The sequence below is a fragment of the Saccostrea echinata genome, unplaced genomic scaffold (assembly GCF_033153115.1).
Source record: "Saccostrea echinata isolate AGI-Se365-2 ecotype Australia unplaced genomic scaffold, CSIRO_AGI_Sech_v1 ptg000041l, whole genome shotgun sequence".
NCBI lineage: Eukaryota > Metazoa > Mollusca > Bivalvia > Ostreida > Ostreidae > Saccostrea > Saccostrea echinata.
The window spans coordinates 2,584,148-2,605,241 of NW_026889790.1; the positions used below are offsets into that span (position 1 = coordinate 2,584,148).

Below are 21,094 nucleotides of genomic sequence, written 5' to 3' on the forward strand. Positions count from 1 at the left end.
GGCGCGCTGGAAGGTTTTCGAAAGAACTGATCTCCTAGACTTCGGTAATGCTGGCTTTGGAATCATGGTTTTCCCTCTTTGTAGATTCAAAGGTTTAACTAACTTAGGAACAAACGTCTTTGAGCGGGTGATCTTATTTTCTTGTGAAATCCTACCGTCGTTTGTAGGCGATTCAAGACCCCGTCCAACAATCAACAAATTGGAGCAAACAGGACACATGAAGTCTTTTCCTTCATTGTAGCAAGACATTGTTGGAAATGTTTTCACACACTCGTTGCACCTGCCCTCCTTCGAATCGGCATTTTGTTTCATTTCACCTTCCATGCTGAAGATCTATTGTTTGTACAAGCAGCATGTGTAGTTAAGTTGTAAAATATGTTTTATTGAATACCTAACCCGACAGTTGTTCGAAATGCCTTTAAAATAGCTCTTTAAATCGTACTTTCACCGTATATAAAATTACATCGATCAGTGATAGATCGATCGCTTCGGGCAAATGCTTTATTTAAACATGCGCCAATGGAGTGTGTTGAATTCCAAGCAAAACACTATCATGTTGTAAATTTAATGTAAATTTTACCCCAAATTCAAAATTTTAGTAAAACATTACAATGGTATCATTTTGCCTTCAGTAAACACATTATAAAAAGAGATCTACAGCACTGCACGCTTTTTAGTGCCAAATTTTCTTTATTTTATGTGGCTATAAATTGAGAGACTAATTACGTGTATTTATGGAAGACAATCCGAATAGCAGTTTTTATGCGACATAGGCAAACTTAATGGTAACAGGTTCGAATTTTTCTAAAGTTTTGAAAATCTATCCGCATACCAATTTTTGTAGAATATTTTTTATTGATCGAACCTTTTTTGGAGGTCAGGTATTTGTGTATTTTGTATATAAAGCGAAAAGTGATGATGGTGCATTTGTGAATGCGACTCAGGCCCGTAGGAAGCAATTTCACATTGAGGGGACACAAGGTTATCAGACGTTATTAGTGAGGGGGCACAAGCATGTAGTAGCTATGTTTTCTATAGTATTCTATATATCGGCAAAATTATTGGGGGGGGGGGGGCACGGCCCCCGTGCCCCCCCCCCCCCGGTTCCTACGGCCATGCGACTATACGGTACATTTACGGTGTTTCACGTGATGCATGCAAGTAATGCTCCATCTGACCATTTTTAATGACTTCGGATACGGACAAGATTTAGGTCTGTTCTCATTTAATTATACGTGGCATCCCAACCAATTAGTTCTTTGAAGCCTTAGGAGCGGTCTTGTAAAAAGTTGACATTTGAACCCCCCAAAAGTACAAAAATAAATACATTTGTAGAGAAGTCGAATTTCCTTCGATACAAATGCTCATTAGCATGATATGAAATTAGAAGAGATCTTTGATGTCTTACAATGATAACACAAGCTTTTCCCACTCATCCTCACAAGGTCAGGTCAACACGTTTCCGTTGGACCCCTGACAAATTTCATTCGATATCTTGCGGGTTGACTGCAGAGACGTCTTTCGGGAAAACTACAAATCTTGATTGTTTTTTTTTAATCTCTCAACCAATCATATTAAGTCTTTCGGTGATGAGCAATGCGTAACACGTGCATTTTAGGTGTCAACTGATTCCTTTCTGTTTATATTATCTGTCTCCTTCAATTTGATTGGTGCTTTAATGAGAGATTATCAGGGGTCGACTCGGGACCCCTGACGTTGTGACTGATGATGTTTTCCACTATGTATGTACAACAACTGAAGTAAATAAAAGAAGAACTAAAATACCTTATATAATATATGTTAAAAATTGCAATTTTCTCCGTATGTCAGGATACCTATAGTTTCTTACCCTAAATTATATTTGCTGATCGATTTTCAATTAGAAAATGCAAAGCTGTTCCTTTTATTTGCGTTTCCTGAAAATATATTTGAGATTTGATATTTTTCCCTATATAACTATAATGATGATCTTTGGTGAAATACTATGGGTAAATATAAAATTATTTTGTGCGTTCAGAAACATTTTCATGAGCATTTTCAATTAACTAACTGCTGGTTATCAACAACCAGAGGATGTCGAATTACCTTAAACCCCGTCGGTTATGGTGTCCCCTTCATAAATTAATATTTATTTGATCGGTGGTATTACACACTCTGTTAAACCACTATTTATGCCTTTGTACAAACCAGCCTTAATACATGTCAACAGATTCTGTTTTTGTTTTTGGTTTTTTTTTTTAATCACTATTGCAACTGAAGAGGAGCGCAGGTGCAAGTGTACTTACCGCGTGACTAACTGACTATAGCTGGTATTACCACTATAGCGGTAACTACCGTGGTGTAAATAACTCAACAGGTGTGCACAAATGTAATAACCACTATAGCAGTAACTTTTCAGACAAAATGCCCCCCCCCCCACTTTTTTCTGAGTATAGTATTTTGCTATAGTAATTTTTTTTGCCCCCCCCCCCTAATTTTTGATGTTGTTGATGTTTTAAGGTCGAGCACTGGCAAAATCCAGGATTTGGACAGTAAATTTCCTAAATTACTTTTTTTTCCTTGTCAGATAATTTTGGGAAGTTGCCCCCCCCCCTTTTGGTCAGTTTATGTTTTTTTTTTTTTTTTTTTTTGCTTGTCAGATTTTTTTGGGGGAAGTGCCCCCCCCCCCCCATTGCTACGGGCCTGCTTTCATACAAACATATAGAAAATATCATGTAGGGGTAGTGCTACAGCTAGGATGTTCATTTTGTAATTATCAATTCACTTTCGTACATTTTATACAGTGCTACATTTAGATCTATATAGCAGGCTGTGCCATGATCTAAGTAAAACGTAATAAAATGTATGTATGTGTGAGTTTTAATATGTAATATAAAACATTGATTCATGACGAGGGAAATAACGAATAAGAAAACATCAATATGTAATGTTTAAGCATCTTCTCATATATATGCTTAGTTATCAAATTTAATGTCTCTTGATGTTTAGAAACAATGTATTTTTATGATTTTTTTTGACACAACAGATAATGCACCTCACAAGATCGACGAAGGAAAGAGGTAGGTAATATCGACAAAAAGATTCGCTTTCCTTATCATAATACTCTATACTTTGAGATTTAACTAACACACGAATTAAGGATTTCTGAGATTAGTTTGGAGGACAGCTCGTATAGACCTCCAGCAGACCATGTCACAATGATACCTTGATCATCTCTTCTTGGTCCAGTTTTTTTCTTAAATCCAATAAAAAAAAAAATCTTAACTGTAGTAAATTTATTCCTAGAGTTCCCAGTGTCATTGGTAGAATAAATGTCTCTGTTAAAAAAAAATGTTATTTTAAGACATTATCTTTTGAGCAGTTTCGTACACAACTTACCTATGGGCCTCTCTGCACGAATTTAACTCTGTTACAGAAAAAAAATTACAAGTGCAAGAGTGTTTAACATCAGCGTACACCCAACTTTGTACAGGTGCACGTTCAAACTGAATGGAATGTTCCACTTAGGTCGTTCCGCGTGACTGGGGGAGTGAATTTGGCGCTACCTATTAATAGAATGGGATACCCCATTAGTCTGCAAGATAAGTGTTTGCCCAGTCTGTGAAACTGATTAGTTTGCGAAAAATGGCGGCAGGGAGAGCGTATCTCCTGGTTGTGCCGATTTTATTATTTTATCAAAAAATTACAAAGGGGGAAGTTTTAACCCCTCCCTACTTTAACCTGGCCCAGGAGAGGAGAATTTATGCTAGTTCCACTTGTGGGGAGGAGGGACAGGAGTTATATTGCCGTCTGACCGGGGCCAGCTCAGAAAATGGGTTCGCTGATCCTTACAGGGAGATAATCCAGGGACAGTATTGTGACGTTTGTGACCCCAGCATCCGCGAGCATCGTCACCCTCCGGAGTATGCCATTGATGGGACGGAAAGATGGTGGCAGAGCCCGCCCCTGTCCCGGGGGATGGAATATAATCGCGTCAACCTCACGATAGACCTCGGACAGGTAACAAGTTAATGCATATTATATAACTTTTTTCTTTTTGCAAAAATAAATAAATAAATAATAAAAAAAAAAATAAATTCTGAATTAGGTCACATTTTATTGAAATAGTGCATAGATGTAAAAGTCTAGATAACATCGGTTCAGACGCTGTAGCGAACTGGCAGCTCTGCTAAATCTGTTACCTAGACAACCAGAGATAAGGTGGTTTTGGCAGAAGCCATGTTATCAGACAGAAGGTTTAGTATATACAAGCTCTCTTTGCTGATACTGACAACAGTGACTCTGTAATAACCCTTGTATAACCACTCATTACTGACAATTGTACTAAGATTTACCTGAATTCATCAGAAACTCCAGGCGTGAAGTGAACACCTCTCAGTCTTAAATGTCACACAGTGGGGGTCTCTCCTGAGTTAATGTAATTAATGCTGATCTTACACATTATCCTACTGTAAAATGGGTTTATGATTTGTTTTCCTTTGATGTGTGATTATCTATTCATTGATTGAATTATAAATAAAATCTTACATAAGAAGCTCTTGTTTGAAAATTAAATGGCCCTCCAGACTGAAGTGTGTGTTTGTTTAACTTTGTGAAATGTCACAGTATGTTTAAAGGGATTACTCGGTAGTCCATTGTCCAAATAGATGGAACTTTATGTGGCATCTTATGTTACAACATACATGTACAATGAACTAGAAAATGATGGGAATTCTTCAGATTTATGACATATGACACAGTATTTTTGACAATATACTTCATTCAATGAATTGTTTAATGATTTACTTAAAAATGTCAATTAGTCTACTTATGACTGCTGGTACAGTCTTCTCTACAAAAGATATTTAGTATCAAGAATTTAATTTAGATCTAATGTTTTTAAAAATGAGGGTTCCCAAATATTTATTCATAATATATAAGGATTAATAAAAGTCAATTCATCACACTTTCAAAGCCCTTTTCAAATGGATTGTTCATTAAAAATGATTCTTTGCTTTCAAACCAGTTTGAGGAATACAATAATTTTACAACATTTGTCAGTTGAGCAGTGGGTTTCTGTCTTACAATGACTATTACAATTTCTTTGAGGTGTTCTATCACATGTCTATTATAAAATATTCTTGTGGATCTATGCATATTATAAGGCTCTGTCTTGAATGTGTGCAAGTTAGATGCAAAAGTTAACTAAATGAAGCATGAACAGGGCAGAGACTATAGAAAAGTCTATATGATAAATACATAAAATGTATATATATGTACACAGTACTTTTAAATGTTTAAGATTAAAGTGCATTGTAAGAAATTATTATTGAGGAAGGTATCAAGATTTTATGTTTGATGTCCATCTTATTTTCAGGAATTCCATGTTGCCTATGTCTTCATTAAGATGGCTAATTCCCCGCGCCCTGGGGTGTGGGCCCTGGAGAGGTCTACAGACTTTGGACAGTCGTGGCGTGCCTGGCAGTATTTTGCAGACACCCCCAGTGACTGTATGAAGTTTTTCGGGGTACCTGCTGATCAGGAAATCTATTCTGATGATGCTGTCATTTGCTCCACAGAATTCTCCAAAATTGTACCTCTGGAAAATGGAGAGGTAATGGCTGCAGATGTTTTATTTTTGGTTATTTGAAAAAAGGTGTGTAATTTGTGTGATAGCATATTGTTTGGGAATAAGATTTAGAAAAGCTATATCACATGGCCAAGATCCTTCATCTGACCACTTAAAAGTGAAATGATGGTGATAATAATTTAAAGGTTTTTTTTGAAGGGGGGGGGGTATTTTCAGGATTATTCAAAGCTTAGTTAAAAGCCTCCATAAAGCTTCATCTTTTTTCACATAATAAATACCACAGCTTGTCCTACAAAGTTTCACAGCTGTGTTCACGGTGTGTGGAAAATGTATGATTAAGTCTTGACTTATTTTCCTTGAGAAGTGTGGTAAACAGAGAGGGGCCTTGTGTGTATGATAAGTAACAAATGCCACAGATTATGTAGAACAGCTGTGTATCAGATTCATTCATGTAAAACATTCCAGCTCCCTCTTCAACATCTTACACTTCACAAAACCCTCGCTGTGTGAGTCAGTCGAATGGGGACACTGTACCCCTGGTCACCTGGTGCAGTAGTTACAGACTGCTTAACTGACCGGGGACAGCTAGTGTTTGTGTGTCACCAGGACCAGTATATATTATTGTTACTAAACCACACATCATGACCTTTAAGTATGAGCTACTTATGACCAAATCAGTGAAGGGTACACTTCTTAAATATCACCCTTCTGTGTATCACTTCCTTAACAGTGCAGTAGAATTTAAATACTTTCCTAAATAGCTGGGAGGAATTTGACATTAAAGCTCAAATGAAGTTAAGGACAAAGAATTGATTGATAAATAAGGATCCCTCAGCAGTTAAAGCCAGTAGACTTTAATATAGTGTCTATACATGTGCAGTATATGTAATTGAATCCTTAGCCATATTGTGTGATTTAGAGATAAGGGAGAAGTGGTTGATCCTAACTTGATCCCAATTGAAGACCTCCAGATAAAGAATTTAATCTTCCCATTTATCATCAGTGTTAACAGGGATGTGGTCAATTACATTTCAGAATAAATAAATTACAATTTGTTTTACCTTATTAATGCCAATTCCAATTATTCTAATTCATAAGTATAATTAATTAATTTAATTACAATTATGTACATACATGTAACGTAATATCTTTAAATTATAAATTATTTTTCTTTATAAATGAATAGTTACATATTATCATGAAAAAAGTCATGTATCAATTTATTATGCAAATTTACATATTTACACCTTCAAATGTATGTATTCAAGACTGCGTACATATGTGCTTTTATGTCAATGACAAGTTTAAGTTATCAGGCATTTCAAAATCTTCTGGTACCTGGTAGTACTTTTACCCAGCTTAAAATTATGATTGTACCACCCAAAATATTAAATGGAGAAAAATTTAAAAATTCGATAGTATACTTCATCAAAATTGGTACCATAAGGTACTTCATATTTTTGTAAAAGTACCATATGCTTCTTATCTTTTTTGAAATCCCCGATTTATTCACCCAAACCAAAATATTGGTACATAACATATGTACATTTTATATAAACTTGTCAGAGGTACACATACAAAGCAAAAAAAAAAAAACATGACAGAAAATAAATAAAAACAAAAAGAGAGGGGGAAATATATGAAGAAGGACACAGCATTATAAATTTTTAGGGTAAACATTCATGTTTTTTTCCGATAATTTTTTCATTTTGGATTGACATTAGTTTATAAGAACATACAGTGCATGTACACATCAATTATACAATATTTAACATACTTAATCCTACTATATATATATGATTACTGTATTTATATAGACATAAATATAAACATAAAATGTCTTTCTTTGTATAAAATATATATATAAAATCAGGTAATGCAAGTCTCTCTACTTTCAGTGATGATTTGTACAATTGGGCAGATTAAGTTAAATATTACTTAGAAGGCAGAAAAAAATTGTATGAAGTTATAAATAACTTTTAACAAGAAATTTAGCTTGGTTCTTACATGGTTACAAATTGTGAAATATAGTATTTGAGCATGTTGAACACATACTAACTTAGGGAGGATGTTTGATAAGAGGGAGAGCCTGTGTAGAGACTACCAGTACTTAGGGAGGGTGTTTGATAAGAGGGAAAGCCTGGATAGAGACTACCAGTACTTAGGGAGGATGTTTGATAAGAGGGAGAGCCTGGATAGAGACTACCAGTACTTAGGGAGGATGTTTGATAAAAGGGAGAGCCTGGGTAGAGACTACCAGTACTTTATAGGGAGGGTGTTTGATAAGAGGGAAAGCCTGGGTAGAGACTACCAGTACTTAGGGAGGATGTTTGATAAAAGGGAGAGCCAGGGTAGAGACTACCAGTACTTAGGGAGGATGTTTGATAAGAGGGAGAGCCAGGGTAGAGACTACCAGTACTTTATAGGGAGGGTGTTTGATAAGAGGGAAAGCCTGGGTAGAGACTACCAGTACTTAGGGAGTGTGTTTGATAAGAGGGAGAGCCTGGATAGAGACTACCAGTACTTTATAGGGAGGGTGTTTGATAAGAGGGAGAGCCAGGATAGAGACTACCAGTACTTTATAGGGAGGATGTTTGATAAGAGGGAGAGCCTGGGTAGAGACTACCAGTACTTTATAGGGAGGATGTTTGATAAGAGGGAGAGCCTGGGTAGAGACTACCAGTACTTGGGGAGGATGTTTGATAAGAGAGACAGCCTGGGTAGAGACTACCAGTATGCAGGGAGTGTGTTTGATAAGAGGGAGAGCCTGGGTAGAGTCTACCAATACTTAGGGAGGATGTTTGATAAGAGGGTGAGTCTGTGTAGAGACTACCAGTATGCAGGGAGGATGTTTGATAAGAGGGGGAGACTAACAGTAAGATAATCCTCTTACAGAGAGGAATCAGTGATAAGTCTCCACTTTATATCCTCTGTGATTTAGTGGCTGTGTTTGAAGCTTCTTAAGATGTATTTATCTCTGATAAGAAAATTAGATTCTTTTGATACATGTGGGTAAATACAGTAATGTATTTATGAAGCATTGTGTTTATAGATGAAGTTTATACATCTTTCTGATTAGCTGGTTAGTATGTATCAATTTTTTATACAATTGGTTCACTTTATTAAATCCTTAGAATGTTTTTCATTTGAAAAAAAAAACCACAAATCATATTCTCCAAGATTTTTTAGGTGTATACATAGAACAGCATCAGAGTTATCAGTCAATGCTTGGTTCTTACCCACTCTACTATTTTTGTATTGGAAATGTTTAAATACTATATCAGATTAAGAGATTAGGAATCAAATATCACACACAATAATGCACTTTTAGCATCAGCTTTCAAAGAAGACAAAGAGTTAGCTTTGAAAAATAGATATACTTCATGCTAAACCAAGATTTTCAATTTCAACAAAAACTATACTTGAATTCTTTAAATATTTTCCTTAAGGATTTTAGATTTAAGTTAAATAAAACTTTTGTTAAAATTGATATGATCTATGAACAATTGAGTACAATCTCATTATCTAACATGGGAAAATTTTATTTCTGTAGTAAAATCTTATTAAAATTGTACTGAATATAAATTGCAGGATTACTTTAAAGTTTCCTTCGAAAAAAACATGAAAGATCACAGCTAACAAAATTAAGAATCAGTGCACATTCACCATGTTCACTATTCATTCAGATACTGTAAACCAATAATCCCCAAGGAAAAACATATATGCCATGCTTGTAAATGTGAATTATTCATTGAAAATAAAAACATTTTGTACTTTACTGTCCTATGTATGACAAACTTAGATTTCAGTGTTATGATATTTGAAATGATAAATTATACTGTGGTACTGATCCCATTAAAGAAATTGTTAAACCACTGTCTGTCATATGATTTGTTATCTTGACTGTATACAATGTACTTACATAGTGATGTGAATAAATTGAATTGAATTATTTGAAAAAAGATAAGACAATATATTTTCATCATGAGTATCTCAATAAAATTCATCATTTGTCATATTTTGCAATTTTTTAAAATGGTAAATCATAATGGAAGCATTTTCAGAGCTACTGTACAGAGAACTTGTAACAGTTCCTTTTCATACATGTTCTTTTTGCAGAAAAAAATGTTAAAATGTTTTAAAGACCACAATTTTAATTGGCCTGTATAAACACAGGAACAGTGTTGCTGAAGAGCCAGTGTATTCTTGTCATGATTCATAATTATATAACTGTTACAAAAACTTATATGCATAGCAAAATATATAAACATTAAAAAAGCTATTTGCTGCCAATATAGAGAATCCCTTTTTTTTGGTCTACAGATAGTGGTGTCCCTTATAAACAACCGTCCTAACGCCCAGAACTTTACCTACGCCAACCAATTACAACAATGGACAAAGGCTACCAATGTCCGGCTAAAGCTGCTCAGGACCAAGACATTGCTGGGACATTTAATGGCTGTAGCCCGACAGGACCCCACTGTCACACGCAGGGTAAGTAGATAAACCTAAAGTCATTAGTCTGGGGAAAGGTCAGCGGACAAAATGAACCTTATGTAGCCTGCAGAGTAAGACAGAGGGTCAGAATTTAACAGTGACAAAATAGATCATCCAGACCCAACAGTCAAAACGTAGGTCATCCAGACCCAACAATCACAAAATAGGTCATCCAACCCAGCAGTCACAAAATAGGTCATCCAGACCTAACAGTCTCAAAATAGGTCATCCAGACCCAACAGTCACAAAATAGGTCATCCAGACCCAACAGTCACAAAATAGGTCATCCAGACCCAACAGTCACAAAATGGGTCATCATCACCCAACAGTCACAAAATAGGTCATCCAGGCCCAACAGTCATAAAATAAGTCATCCATGCCCAACAGTCACAAAATGGGTCATACAGTCACAAAATAGGTCATCCAGACCCAACAGTCACAAAATACATCACCCAGACCCAGGGATTGGGTAATGGTAATGTGTAATGGTAATTGACAGTAATTGATTACACATTTTGATGTAATTGAAAGTAATGTGTAATTGGCCCAATTTTCAATTACATGTAATTGTAATTTAATTACTACTTTCAAGAAAAGCATGTAATTCACAATTACATTGGTGTTTAATAAATGAGAAATAGCCCCCCCCCCCCCCCCCCCTTCAAATCCCATACACTTTATTCAAGAAAGGTTAACTGATTTTTATGACAAAATGTTCTATAATAATTTTTTTTTTAAATTATATATTTCCTAATCAGTGAAATGCTGTTTCCTCTTTAAAATGCATTTTCTTCAAAACTTTTTGATCATATTTATCTCCTTGTTTATGATGTACAAATAAAATTAATAATTTCAATTAAGTTGTTTATAAATTGACACTTAAGATATCTAGTCCAATGGCTTCTAATCCTTTGTTTGCCATACCTACAGCTTGTGTAAAAAGTGATTAACAGGTGCTAATTAGTGCCCTAGGGTCATGTACATATTGACACTTAACTTAAATAGAGATTTTACACTCATTTTGACTTTACCTAATGGTACTTTCATCAACACACATTAACTTTGTCTTCCCACAAATCTTTTTTAAAATATATAATTTGGTGTTATAACACCAATTTTTCTATTTAATAAAAATTTGTGGGAAGACAGTAATTTGACACACAATATGTCAAATACTAATATTTAGATGAAAAAAAAGCAGGAAACAAGGCAAAACGCATCCATTGTTTTGCATAAATATATCAGAAAGCTTAAAGTCGGACACATGAATTAAGGTAAAACAGCATCCAGGTCCTGTAAAAGGACCGTGTCCCAGTTGAAAATTGGCTTTTCCCCCAAAAATTCAGGTAACAATTAATTTCCCAATTGATGACAAAATTCAATTTTTTAATGCTGTTTATACATAGAAATAACATGTTTTGAAATTTTAATCATTTTTAAAGATATATATCATGTGTATATAGGGAACAAGTCTACTATTTAACTCTTTAATCAACAAATGAATATGTCAACAACATTTCCCAATTTTGCCACTTTTTTGATTAAAAATTCACAATTAAAAGGGTACAAGACCCTGTACCAAAAAGGGTCAATTAAGCCCTGGAACTTGCTATTAGTCAGTATTTATGTATTCCTGTCACAAATGCCCCAGTGTAAAATATCTTCATTGTGACAGAAAATCTTTAAACCTGATAGATGTAGGTTAGGGGAGCCAATATTTAAAAATTTCACTAATATCTAAACAATGTTTCTTAATGTAAAAAAAAAGTAACCAAATCTATATGAATATAAATGGGCGTTCATGACTATTTATCATTGTTTATTTTTATATGTTTTTTTCTTAATGTATTTTGCAATTTAAGTAATTATATTTGCAAAGTAATTGTAATTTAATTAATTACATTTCAAAATCCTAGTAATGGTAATGGGAATTTAATGAAGGTTTTGGGCAAGTAATTGTTAATTAATTACTTTCCTATGTAATTGACCCCATCCCTGTCTAGACCCAAGGCACAAAATAGGTCATCCAGATTTAACAGTCACAAAATAGGTCATCCAGATCCAACAGTCACAAAATAGGTCATCCAGACCCAACAGTCACAAAATAGGTCATCCAAGCCCAACAGTCACAAAATAGGTCATCCAGACCCAACAGTCACAAAATAGGTCATCCAAGCCCAACAGTCACAAAATAGATCATCCAGGCCTAACAGTCACAAAATAGGTCATCCAGACCCAACAGTCACAAATAAAGTCATCCAGGCCCAACAGTCACAAAATACATCATCTAGACCCAAGTCACAAAATAGGTCATCCAGATCTAACAGTCGCAAAATAGGTCATCGAGATCCAACAGTCACAAAATAGGTCGTCCAGACCCAACAGTCACAAATAAAGTCATCCGGGCCCAACAGTCACAAAATACATCATCCAGACCCAAGTCACAAAATAGGTCATCCAGATCTAACAGTCACAAAATAAGTCATCCAGCCCCAACAATCACAAAATAGGTCATCCAGACCCAACAGTCACAAAATAGGTCATCCAGACCCATCAAAAAATAGGTCATCCAGATCCAACAGTCACAAAATAGGTCATCCAGACCCAACAGTCACAAAATAGGTCATCCAGACCCATCAAAAAAAGGTCATCCAGACCCATCACAAAATAGGTCATCCAGACCCAACAGTCACAAAGTAGGTCATCCAGTCCTAACAGTCGCAAAAAAGGTTATCCAGACCCAACAGTCACAAATAAAGTCATCCAAGTCCAACACCACTCACATGGTACACTGATATTAAAACCAGCCCCCTTGGCATACTTGCCAACCTCCAATATGTAAAAATCTGGTCATGACCAGATTTGGAAAGTAAAAAATCTGGTCATAGCGCGTAATGACTTTCACGACATATTTACCATGATTAAATTATATATGTATAAGCATTTGTGTATTGAGAATTCTTTTATTAAAGAAAGGCTTTAACTTACAATGACAAAAATTTAATATATACTGATTAAATTTACATGTTAAAAAAGAACATTGAAGGTTTCATTATTCAGTATTGACCTGAATTAAGTGTGCATTTTTTTTTTTAAAGAAAGCCTTTTCAGAATCTGCATTGCTGATCTGAAGCACATGTTTGCGCTAAATTTGAAAAGTATTCCAATTTTGGTTTTGAAGTAATTTTTCCTCGCCCAAATTAATTTAATTAACAAGTGCAATATTTTTTAAATGTACAGTTAGGCCTACACTATCTTCTGTCACTTTATTTTATCTAATGAAAGTTGATTTCCAAGATAACTTGATATGTACATAAATATCGTTTCTCTTTTTCTTGATTCAATTTGTTCCTGCTGGCCCTGATAACGGTCTAGTTCTATCGGAAGCCATTTTAAATTGACTTCAAACTTTGATTTGTCAAAACAACACCTGCACTGATAATTAACTGGTACACGGCCTACTGAACATAGCCATCGGCATTGTTTACGGAGATCCAAGCTTGGGTTGTAACTGGAAGTTAAAAGTGCAACCTAATTTACGAACCAAATCGGGAGATTTTCGGGTTGTTCGGCAAAAATCGGGTGAAAAGCGTGACCTGCCGTGTCATAAAAAATAATCGGGTTAAGGGTCGAAAAATCGGGTGTAACCCGACGAAATCGGGTGAGTTGGCAACTATGCCCATTGGTTTTTCAGTTCAACAGAGAACACATGACTGGACCTTATATTCACTAGGAAAATGTTAGGGAAACAACCTATGTTAAGTTATTGTAGAGTAAGTTGATAAACTGATACTAAGAATCATCAGTAAATTTCAAAGTAAAAGATAAAACACACAACTGGTAGGGAGATAAACCCATCTGTTAGTCAAAGGATGAATAGAAAAAACATTTGGTCAAAAGCAAGGCAAGTGAGGAGTTATTCTTAAGTACCAGCAGCCCTGAATGGAACCAATGGTAACATACAGTCAAACCTTGTTATCTCAAACTCGATGGGGACAGGTTATCTCAAACTTGATGGGGCCAGGAACTTCGAGATATCCAAGGAATCGAGATATCCAGAGTAAAATACTTAAGAAATTGGCCGTTAGGTCTTCCAAATCACTTTTACATGGTGTTCGAGATATCATTGTTCGAGATATGGAGGTTCAACTGTATAAGAAAAGTGGACAGAATGTCAAATACACATGGAGAAAATTGAATTTAGATATTTTTAAAAATAGGCACAAAATTTTGTACTCGCAAAAGTCCATTGAAAATTCTTTTAAGATGTGGAAGGCTATACCAATATCACAAGGATATACACTGAATAAACATTAAAATTTGAGTTTGACTTTCTGTGTGTTTCAGTACTTCTACAGTATAAAGGATATTTCCATTGGAGGTCGGTGTGTGTGTAACGGCCATGCCAACACATGTGCCAGAAGTGACTCTAGCAACCCTAACCTGCTGGTGTGTGCCTGCCAACACAACACATGTGGAAACCAGTGTGACTCCTGCTGCCCGGGGTTTGTACAGAAGAAATGGAAACCTGCTCGGGCAGACAAAATCTTCATGTGTGAACGTAAGACATTTCATTCTACCTATTAGTAGCAATAAAACAATAACTTTAAATGATGCACGGATTGATGACAGGTTTGAAATGTTTTACACAGTCCTCTTTAAATTTCTGTTGTACAGCTTGCCAATGTTACGGCCATTCTACGGAGTGTGTCTATGATGAGGAAGTGGATCGTCTTGGCCTCAGTGTTGACACGTATGGTAACTACGAGGGAGGTGGAGTCTGCCAGAACTGTCAGGTCAGCTGTCTATCCATTGATTGTCATAGTATTTAATATTCATTAATAAATTTTTTATAAATTGTTGATTTACCATATTTTTATTTTAACAATATTGAATGTTGATAAAAGATTTAAAAGTTAATAGAAATAGACCGAACTTTGGACATTTTGTTGTATAAAAACATTATCATGTTAGTTTGAATTCTGCTTATGAACCATGCTGTGGAATGAATGAAAGCATAAATTTATTGATTGACAATATTGACAATTATGTATTGAAAGGAATATTTGATATGAATTGTTTGCTTAATGACTTGATATTTTATTTTCAGCATAATACGTATGGAGTTAACTGTGATAAATGTGTAGCTGGCTACTACAGACCTTATGGAGTCACAAAGAATGACACAAATGTTTGTAGACGTAAGTGTTCATACAAAATGTCATCATGCTTTCTTACATCAGTGGTTGTTAGTAGCTGTGTAATGATGACCTCTTTAACCTTTAACCTTCAGCCTGTCAATGTGACCTGAATGTGTCCACGGGAGAGTGTGAGGAGGGTTCAGGACGATGTCTCTGTCGAATTGAATACGCCGGCCTCAATTGTGACAGGTTAGTGATGCTACTCCAAAGACTTTGCTGTCAGTATGTAAAATGAATTAGCACTGGAATGTAGAGATGAACCTACATTATGTTAAGCACAACTCCATAATCATTTTATTGGAATAAAATGACAATGATTACATTGGTACATAGAACAAAGTAAATCTGAGGAAGAAAGCTTTTAGATTATGTTTAACGTGTATTTTTTTAGTATAAGGTAAATATATGTACATGTATACCATATTCTAGATGTGCTCCTGGGTATGAGGGCTACCCCACTTGTGTCCCCTGTCAGTGTCACATGAATGGTACAGAGGGCGCTGTCTGCTCTTTGGATGGCCTCCCTTGTCCTTGTAAGGAGAATTATGTTGGAAACCGCTGTGACATGTGTGCCTCTGGATACTACAATTTCCCAGAATGCACTCGTGAGTTCACTTCCTGTTATTACCCAATATTATTATTACTGTTGTTGCCTATCCATCTAGTTTTGATCTTTCCAGACTGTTAAGAACCATTACTCTTGGTGGTTTACTAGTCTATCAAAGTTAGTTGAAAGTAGACTGAAAGAAATAATGCAAATTTAAATAGAGATCTTTAAAGAAACAGCTTACACTGAGTATTTTTGCCCCCTTGTTTTAGCCTGTCAGTGCGACACAATAAATGGAGGATCTACTGACAATAACTGTGATGTAGAGACTGGGCAGTGTACCTGTCAATCAAACTTCGCCAGCAAGGAGTGTAACCAGTGTGCCCATGGCTACTACAATTACCCAGCATGCACTGGTAAAAATTATAATCCTGAAGTTTTGTGATAGTTACAGTATATCTTTTATTGAGAATTTTCTCTGTCATGAACATAAAAAATATGTACATAAAATTATTGCTAGAAGGATTGGAATATATAAAATGTGGCTGTTATCTTGATCTACATGTATGTTGTATTTGCAGTATGTGACTGTGACCCCTCTGGAACCTCTGAGGAAATTTGTGACAAACAGACCGGTCAGTGTTTGTGTAAAGAGAGCTTCCAGTATCCTCGCTGTGATCGTTGTGCTCCAGGATATTACAACTACCCCACTTGTCAAGGTCGGTCTTATTACAGGGTCAAATGTTATGTTAAAATTGAATATAAGTAATGTTATAAATGCTATTTGTAAAAGTCTAGCCATTGGTTTTATTTTTATACACCATTTTATGCATATTTATAATCACTAAGAAGGTATTGATGGAATACTAGGATTTAGAAAATCCAGGAGGAAAGTGAAACAAAACCAGAAATATAGAACATTGTCACTGCATTGTGTACATACCTTTTTATACTGTAGAATGTCAGTGTGCCGAGCCCGGCTCCATAGAGAAGGTGTGTCGAGCTGATGGTCAGTGTCCATGTCGTGCCAATTTTGGAGGAAGGACCTGTAGCCGGTGTCATCCGGGCTTCTTCAGATACCCGGACTGTTCACGTATGTATCTGACAACAGCATTCAAATTTCAAAACAAAGAAAGCATCAATGAAGCTGTCATTAGATGTAATAAATTTTGAGTTCTATGTGCCTTATACTTGTGCCTAAAATTTGAAGTATTTAATTCAGAATCATGCTGATGTTCTTTTCAGCATGTAACTGTGACCGTTATGGCTCGTTTGGTGAGACCTGTGAACAGTTGACCGGTCAGTGTGAGTGTAGAGCCACATTTGATGGTCTGAGCTGCAGCAAATGTAAGGAGGGCTTCTACAATTACCCCATGTGTGAAGGTAATATGTGTATTAATCTGTTTATTGAGAGAAGCCAAACAAAGGCTTTAAAATGTTATTGTTTAAAGAAGTAACATGTGATCTGAAACAAATTGGGTATCTTCATGTAAGTTTTATGACCTTTGTACGCAGGTTTTGATCTTCTGAAGGTAAAAATGGTATATATTGCTACAAACTTCAAATTCATGATACGTAAACAAATACAATATTTTATCCTTCCAGAGTGTAACTGTAATCCAGCTGGAGCCAAACAGATCCCTGGGTACCCCCTGGGAGGGTGTGGGGAGGTCATCAAAGGTCAGCTGTGTGAGTGTAAGGAGCGTGTGATGGGGAGGATATGTGACCAGTGTATGCCGGGATATTATAACCTGGACAGAAACAACCCATTAGGATGTGACGGTAAGGTGTTTTGTTTTAGTAATTTTGTTACATTCATGTATATGTATTTGAAGAAATTTAATGGGTCTGAAATGGCAATATTATTGTTTGATTATCTGAATATCCTGTAAATGAAATGGTTTACTGCACATGGATTAGCTGTCATATATTGACAACAATATGTATAATATAATGTTCAGAGTATAATAGCTGTAAGAGGTTCTAAAACAATATAACTGTAAATGCTTTGTAGTATGCATATTATCTCCCTTTAAAATGCTCCTGTTATACTCTGACAGAACTAAACATGTGTCTATTATCTCCCTTTAAAATGCTCCTGTTATACTCTAGGTACAGTGACAGGACTTAACATTTGTCTATTATCTCCCTTTAAAATGCTCCTGTTATACTCTAGGTACAGTGACAGGACTTAACATGTGTCTATTATCTCCCTTTAGAATGCTCCCTGTTATACTCTAGGTACAGTGACAGGACTTAACATGTGTCTATTATCTCCCTTTAAAATGCTCCTGTTATACTCTAGGTACAGTGACAGGACTTTACATGTGTCTATTATCTCCCTTTAGAATGCTCCTGTTATACTCTAGGTACAGTGACAGGACTTAACATGTGTCTATTATCTCCCTTTAGAATGCTCCTGTTATTCTCTGGGTACATTGGCAGATCTTAACATGTGTTTGTAATCTCCCTTTAGAATGCTCCTGTTATGCTCTGGGTACTGTAGCAGGTCTTAACATGTGTTTGTAATCTCTCTTTAGAATGTTCCTGTTATGCTCCGGGTACAGTGGCAGGTCTAAATATGTGTCACTCAGGTACTGGTCAGTGTACCTGTAAACTGGACGTGGTAGGGCGACGATGTGACACATGTGCCAGTGGATTCTTTGGACTGTCAGAAGCCAATCCATTTGGATGCACAGGTATGCAATTCAATCCCCTCTCCCATTCATCAATGACCTTTGTAAGAAAGCTGAAATTCATAACTTTCATTAAATTTAAAATGCATTTTTTCATTGAATATTTTAGAATGTGACTGCGACAGTGGTGGATCCATCAATTTGAGGTGTGAGCAGAGAACAGGACAGTGTCCATGCAAGCCACGAGTAGGGGGACGCAGATGTGACATGTAAGTCTATTTTTTGAAAGGTATCTTTATTTTTAATTTTCAAACAAGCAGAAACATTTCGCAAAAAATACTTTGCATAAAAAACATGCACATTTAAATATAAAGTTTTTGTAATTATTTGTAGCAGAGTTATGAGGCAGTAAATAATTTTGGTTTTGTTTTATTCAGACCAGAGAGGAACCACTTTTACCCCACCCTCCAGCAGTTTAAATATGAGATAGAGGATGGCAGGACTCCTGAAGGCTCAAGAATCAGATATGGTTTTGATGAGACATATTTCCCAAAGTTCTCCTGGAGAGGTTATGCAATTCTCACAGCTATCCAGGTCAGTACAACATTTACATACGTAACTTAGGTAGATAAAAAAAGCATTGTTTTCTTCATCATTGGAATAAAAAAATTAACATGACTTAATACATTTCATTATCATATCAATATGATGGTTACAGAATCTAATTTTATCAGCAAAATTCAGAAAGAAGTATTCCAATTCTTAAACTCGAAATGTTCTGTAGGAGATATGCTTAACTTATGAAAAAAGCACTAATGAAAGGTGTTTTTTTTTTAGCCTGAAGTGGAAATGGACATTGAAATAAAGAAGCCAAGTTTGTACCGCTTGATCTTCCGCTATGTGAATGTTAACGACAAGGTGCTGCGTGGACAGGTGATGTTAAAACCCCAGAACCCCACAGATGTCACTCAGAACAGTGAGGTATTCTTCCAGGTGGCCACGGATCCCATGTTTGTCACCGTGGGCAGTGGACGTGACTACGAGTTTGTCCTCAATCCTGGGCGCTGGAAAGTGTCCATCAGTTCTCCTGATATCCTGCTCCTAGTAAGTGCACTGTTGTGTCTGTCAGTTGTGTAAGTATGTGTAAGGTTTTACATTTAATTATACTAATACACTACATTTACAGGACATGTAGATTTAATTTTGAATTGTTCTGTGTTGTAATTGAGCTGGAAATCATATACCTATATAAGAAATTTTTGTGAACACTGTACTTTGAACCTACATTTACTTTGTTTTAGGACTACATGGTGCTGGTGCCAGATGCCTACTACGAAGCCACAGTTTTACAAGAGAAAGTCACCCGTCCCTGTAGTATCCCCGGGGACCAGGGGCCGTAAGTTTTAGATTGATTTTAACCTGATATTCATGTATTTATATACAGTATATAAAACATTGAGATAAGTCCTTGCATACAATTACATGTATATCATTACATGTTGGTGAAACTGTCAAAAATAGTATTCTCTTTTGACTTCAGTATATGATGTTCTGAATTTATATTATTTATCTAAATACCATTTGTATACAAGTATATAATACATGTATTTGAGGATTGTGTAGACAAATATGACTTGCTGTCTACAGATTGTATAAACTAATATGGCTTGTAGTCTACAGGTTTTATAGACAAATATGACTTTTTATCTGCAGATTGAATAGACTAATATGACTTGCTGTCTACAGATTGGATAGACTAATATGACAATGTCTACAGATTGAATAGCATAACAACTTATTTTTGACAGGTTTTTAGACTAATATAACTTGATGTCTACAGATTGTATAGACTAATATGACTTGTTGTCTACAGATGCGTTGTTTATGATTACCCTAACCTGGAGAAATTCCCGAGTGTGATTGGAGGTAATGGTTTTGTGATAGATCGTAATGGCAGTCGGATTCCTACTCAGGTCTTTCCCAATCAGATTATTTTGGATGAGCTAGGAATCCCCACCCTGGCACAGCTAGACAATAGTCAGGTAACAACAGTATCCAACAAGTCATTTGTTTTTATCTTTGCAACTTCAGAATAAGAGAGTACCATATTATCCAAACTTGAGTAATTGATAGAAGAGATACTGTACAAGATTATACATGTATTACAGTATTTGAATTAACTGCATTTTATTTTTAAAATTCATGTTATTTCAGAGGGAGTTACACCTGAACCTGACCGTGCCCCGCCCCGGAGATTATGTGCTTGTGTTTAATTATTTTGCCTTATCCAATAGAACACAGGAGTTAGATGTTATTGCCAATGTTGATGGACAGACAACTACCGGAACTGTTCTTTTATACAGCTGTAAATACAGGTAAAACTATTGCTTGTGTTGTCAATTTCAAAACAACTGATTAAGCTACCTATTTCTATGAGAGTTCTTCCTTGTATTTAGCTGTTGAATAATTGTAGTGTTAAATTTTTTTTATTTTCAGTGTGCTGTGTAGACAGGTGATGAAGAACATTGATGATATGCCATCTGTTATAACTGTCGATGATGTAGTTCAAATTCAGGTTACCGGCGACAAAAACATCGATGTAGCCATTGTAAGTTTTACGTTACACTGTAGATTCTTTGATGAC

The 21,094-nt window shown here is 35.7% G+C and overlaps 1 protein-coding gene across 1 annotated transcript in view; it reads left to right on the forward strand.

Moving 5' to 3' along the window:
* Positions 1-3,478: 3,478 nt before the first annotated feature.
* The window catches only part of LOC133200747 (laminin subunit alpha-like), a 52,765-nt gene continuing 35,149 nt past the window's right edge, over positions 3,479-21,094 (forward strand). The window contains exons 1-21 of the mRNA XM_061336530.1: positions 3,479-3,999; positions 5,357-5,593; positions 9,893-10,063; positions 14,414-14,627; positions 14,744-14,862; positions 15,177-15,267; positions 15,360-15,456; positions 15,697-15,872; positions 16,087-16,230; positions 16,396-16,533; positions 16,773-16,907; positions 17,060-17,197; positions 17,420-17,596; positions 18,355-18,513; positions 18,620-18,719; positions 18,888-19,044; positions 19,288-19,554; positions 19,752-19,846; positions 20,324-20,492; positions 20,665-20,825; positions 20,947-21,058. Coding sequence (XP_061192514.1) covers positions 3,625-3,999; positions 5,357-5,593; positions 9,893-10,063; positions 14,414-14,627; positions 14,744-14,862; positions 15,177-15,267; positions 15,360-15,456; positions 15,697-15,872; positions 16,087-16,230; positions 16,396-16,533; positions 16,773-16,907; positions 17,060-17,197; positions 17,420-17,596; positions 18,355-18,513; positions 18,620-18,719; positions 18,888-19,044; positions 19,288-19,554; positions 19,752-19,846; positions 20,324-20,492; positions 20,665-20,825; positions 20,947-21,058 — 3,432 coding nt within the window. The 5' untranslated portion in view covers positions 3,479-3,624. The remainder of the gene's footprint in view (positions 4,000-5,356; positions 5,594-9,892; positions 10,064-14,413; positions 14,628-14,743; positions 14,863-15,176; positions 15,268-15,359; positions 15,457-15,696; positions 15,873-16,086; positions 16,231-16,395; positions 16,534-16,772; positions 16,908-17,059; positions 17,198-17,419; positions 17,597-18,354; positions 18,514-18,619; positions 18,720-18,887; positions 19,045-19,287; positions 19,555-19,751; positions 19,847-20,323; positions 20,493-20,664; positions 20,826-20,946; positions 21,059-21,094) is intronic.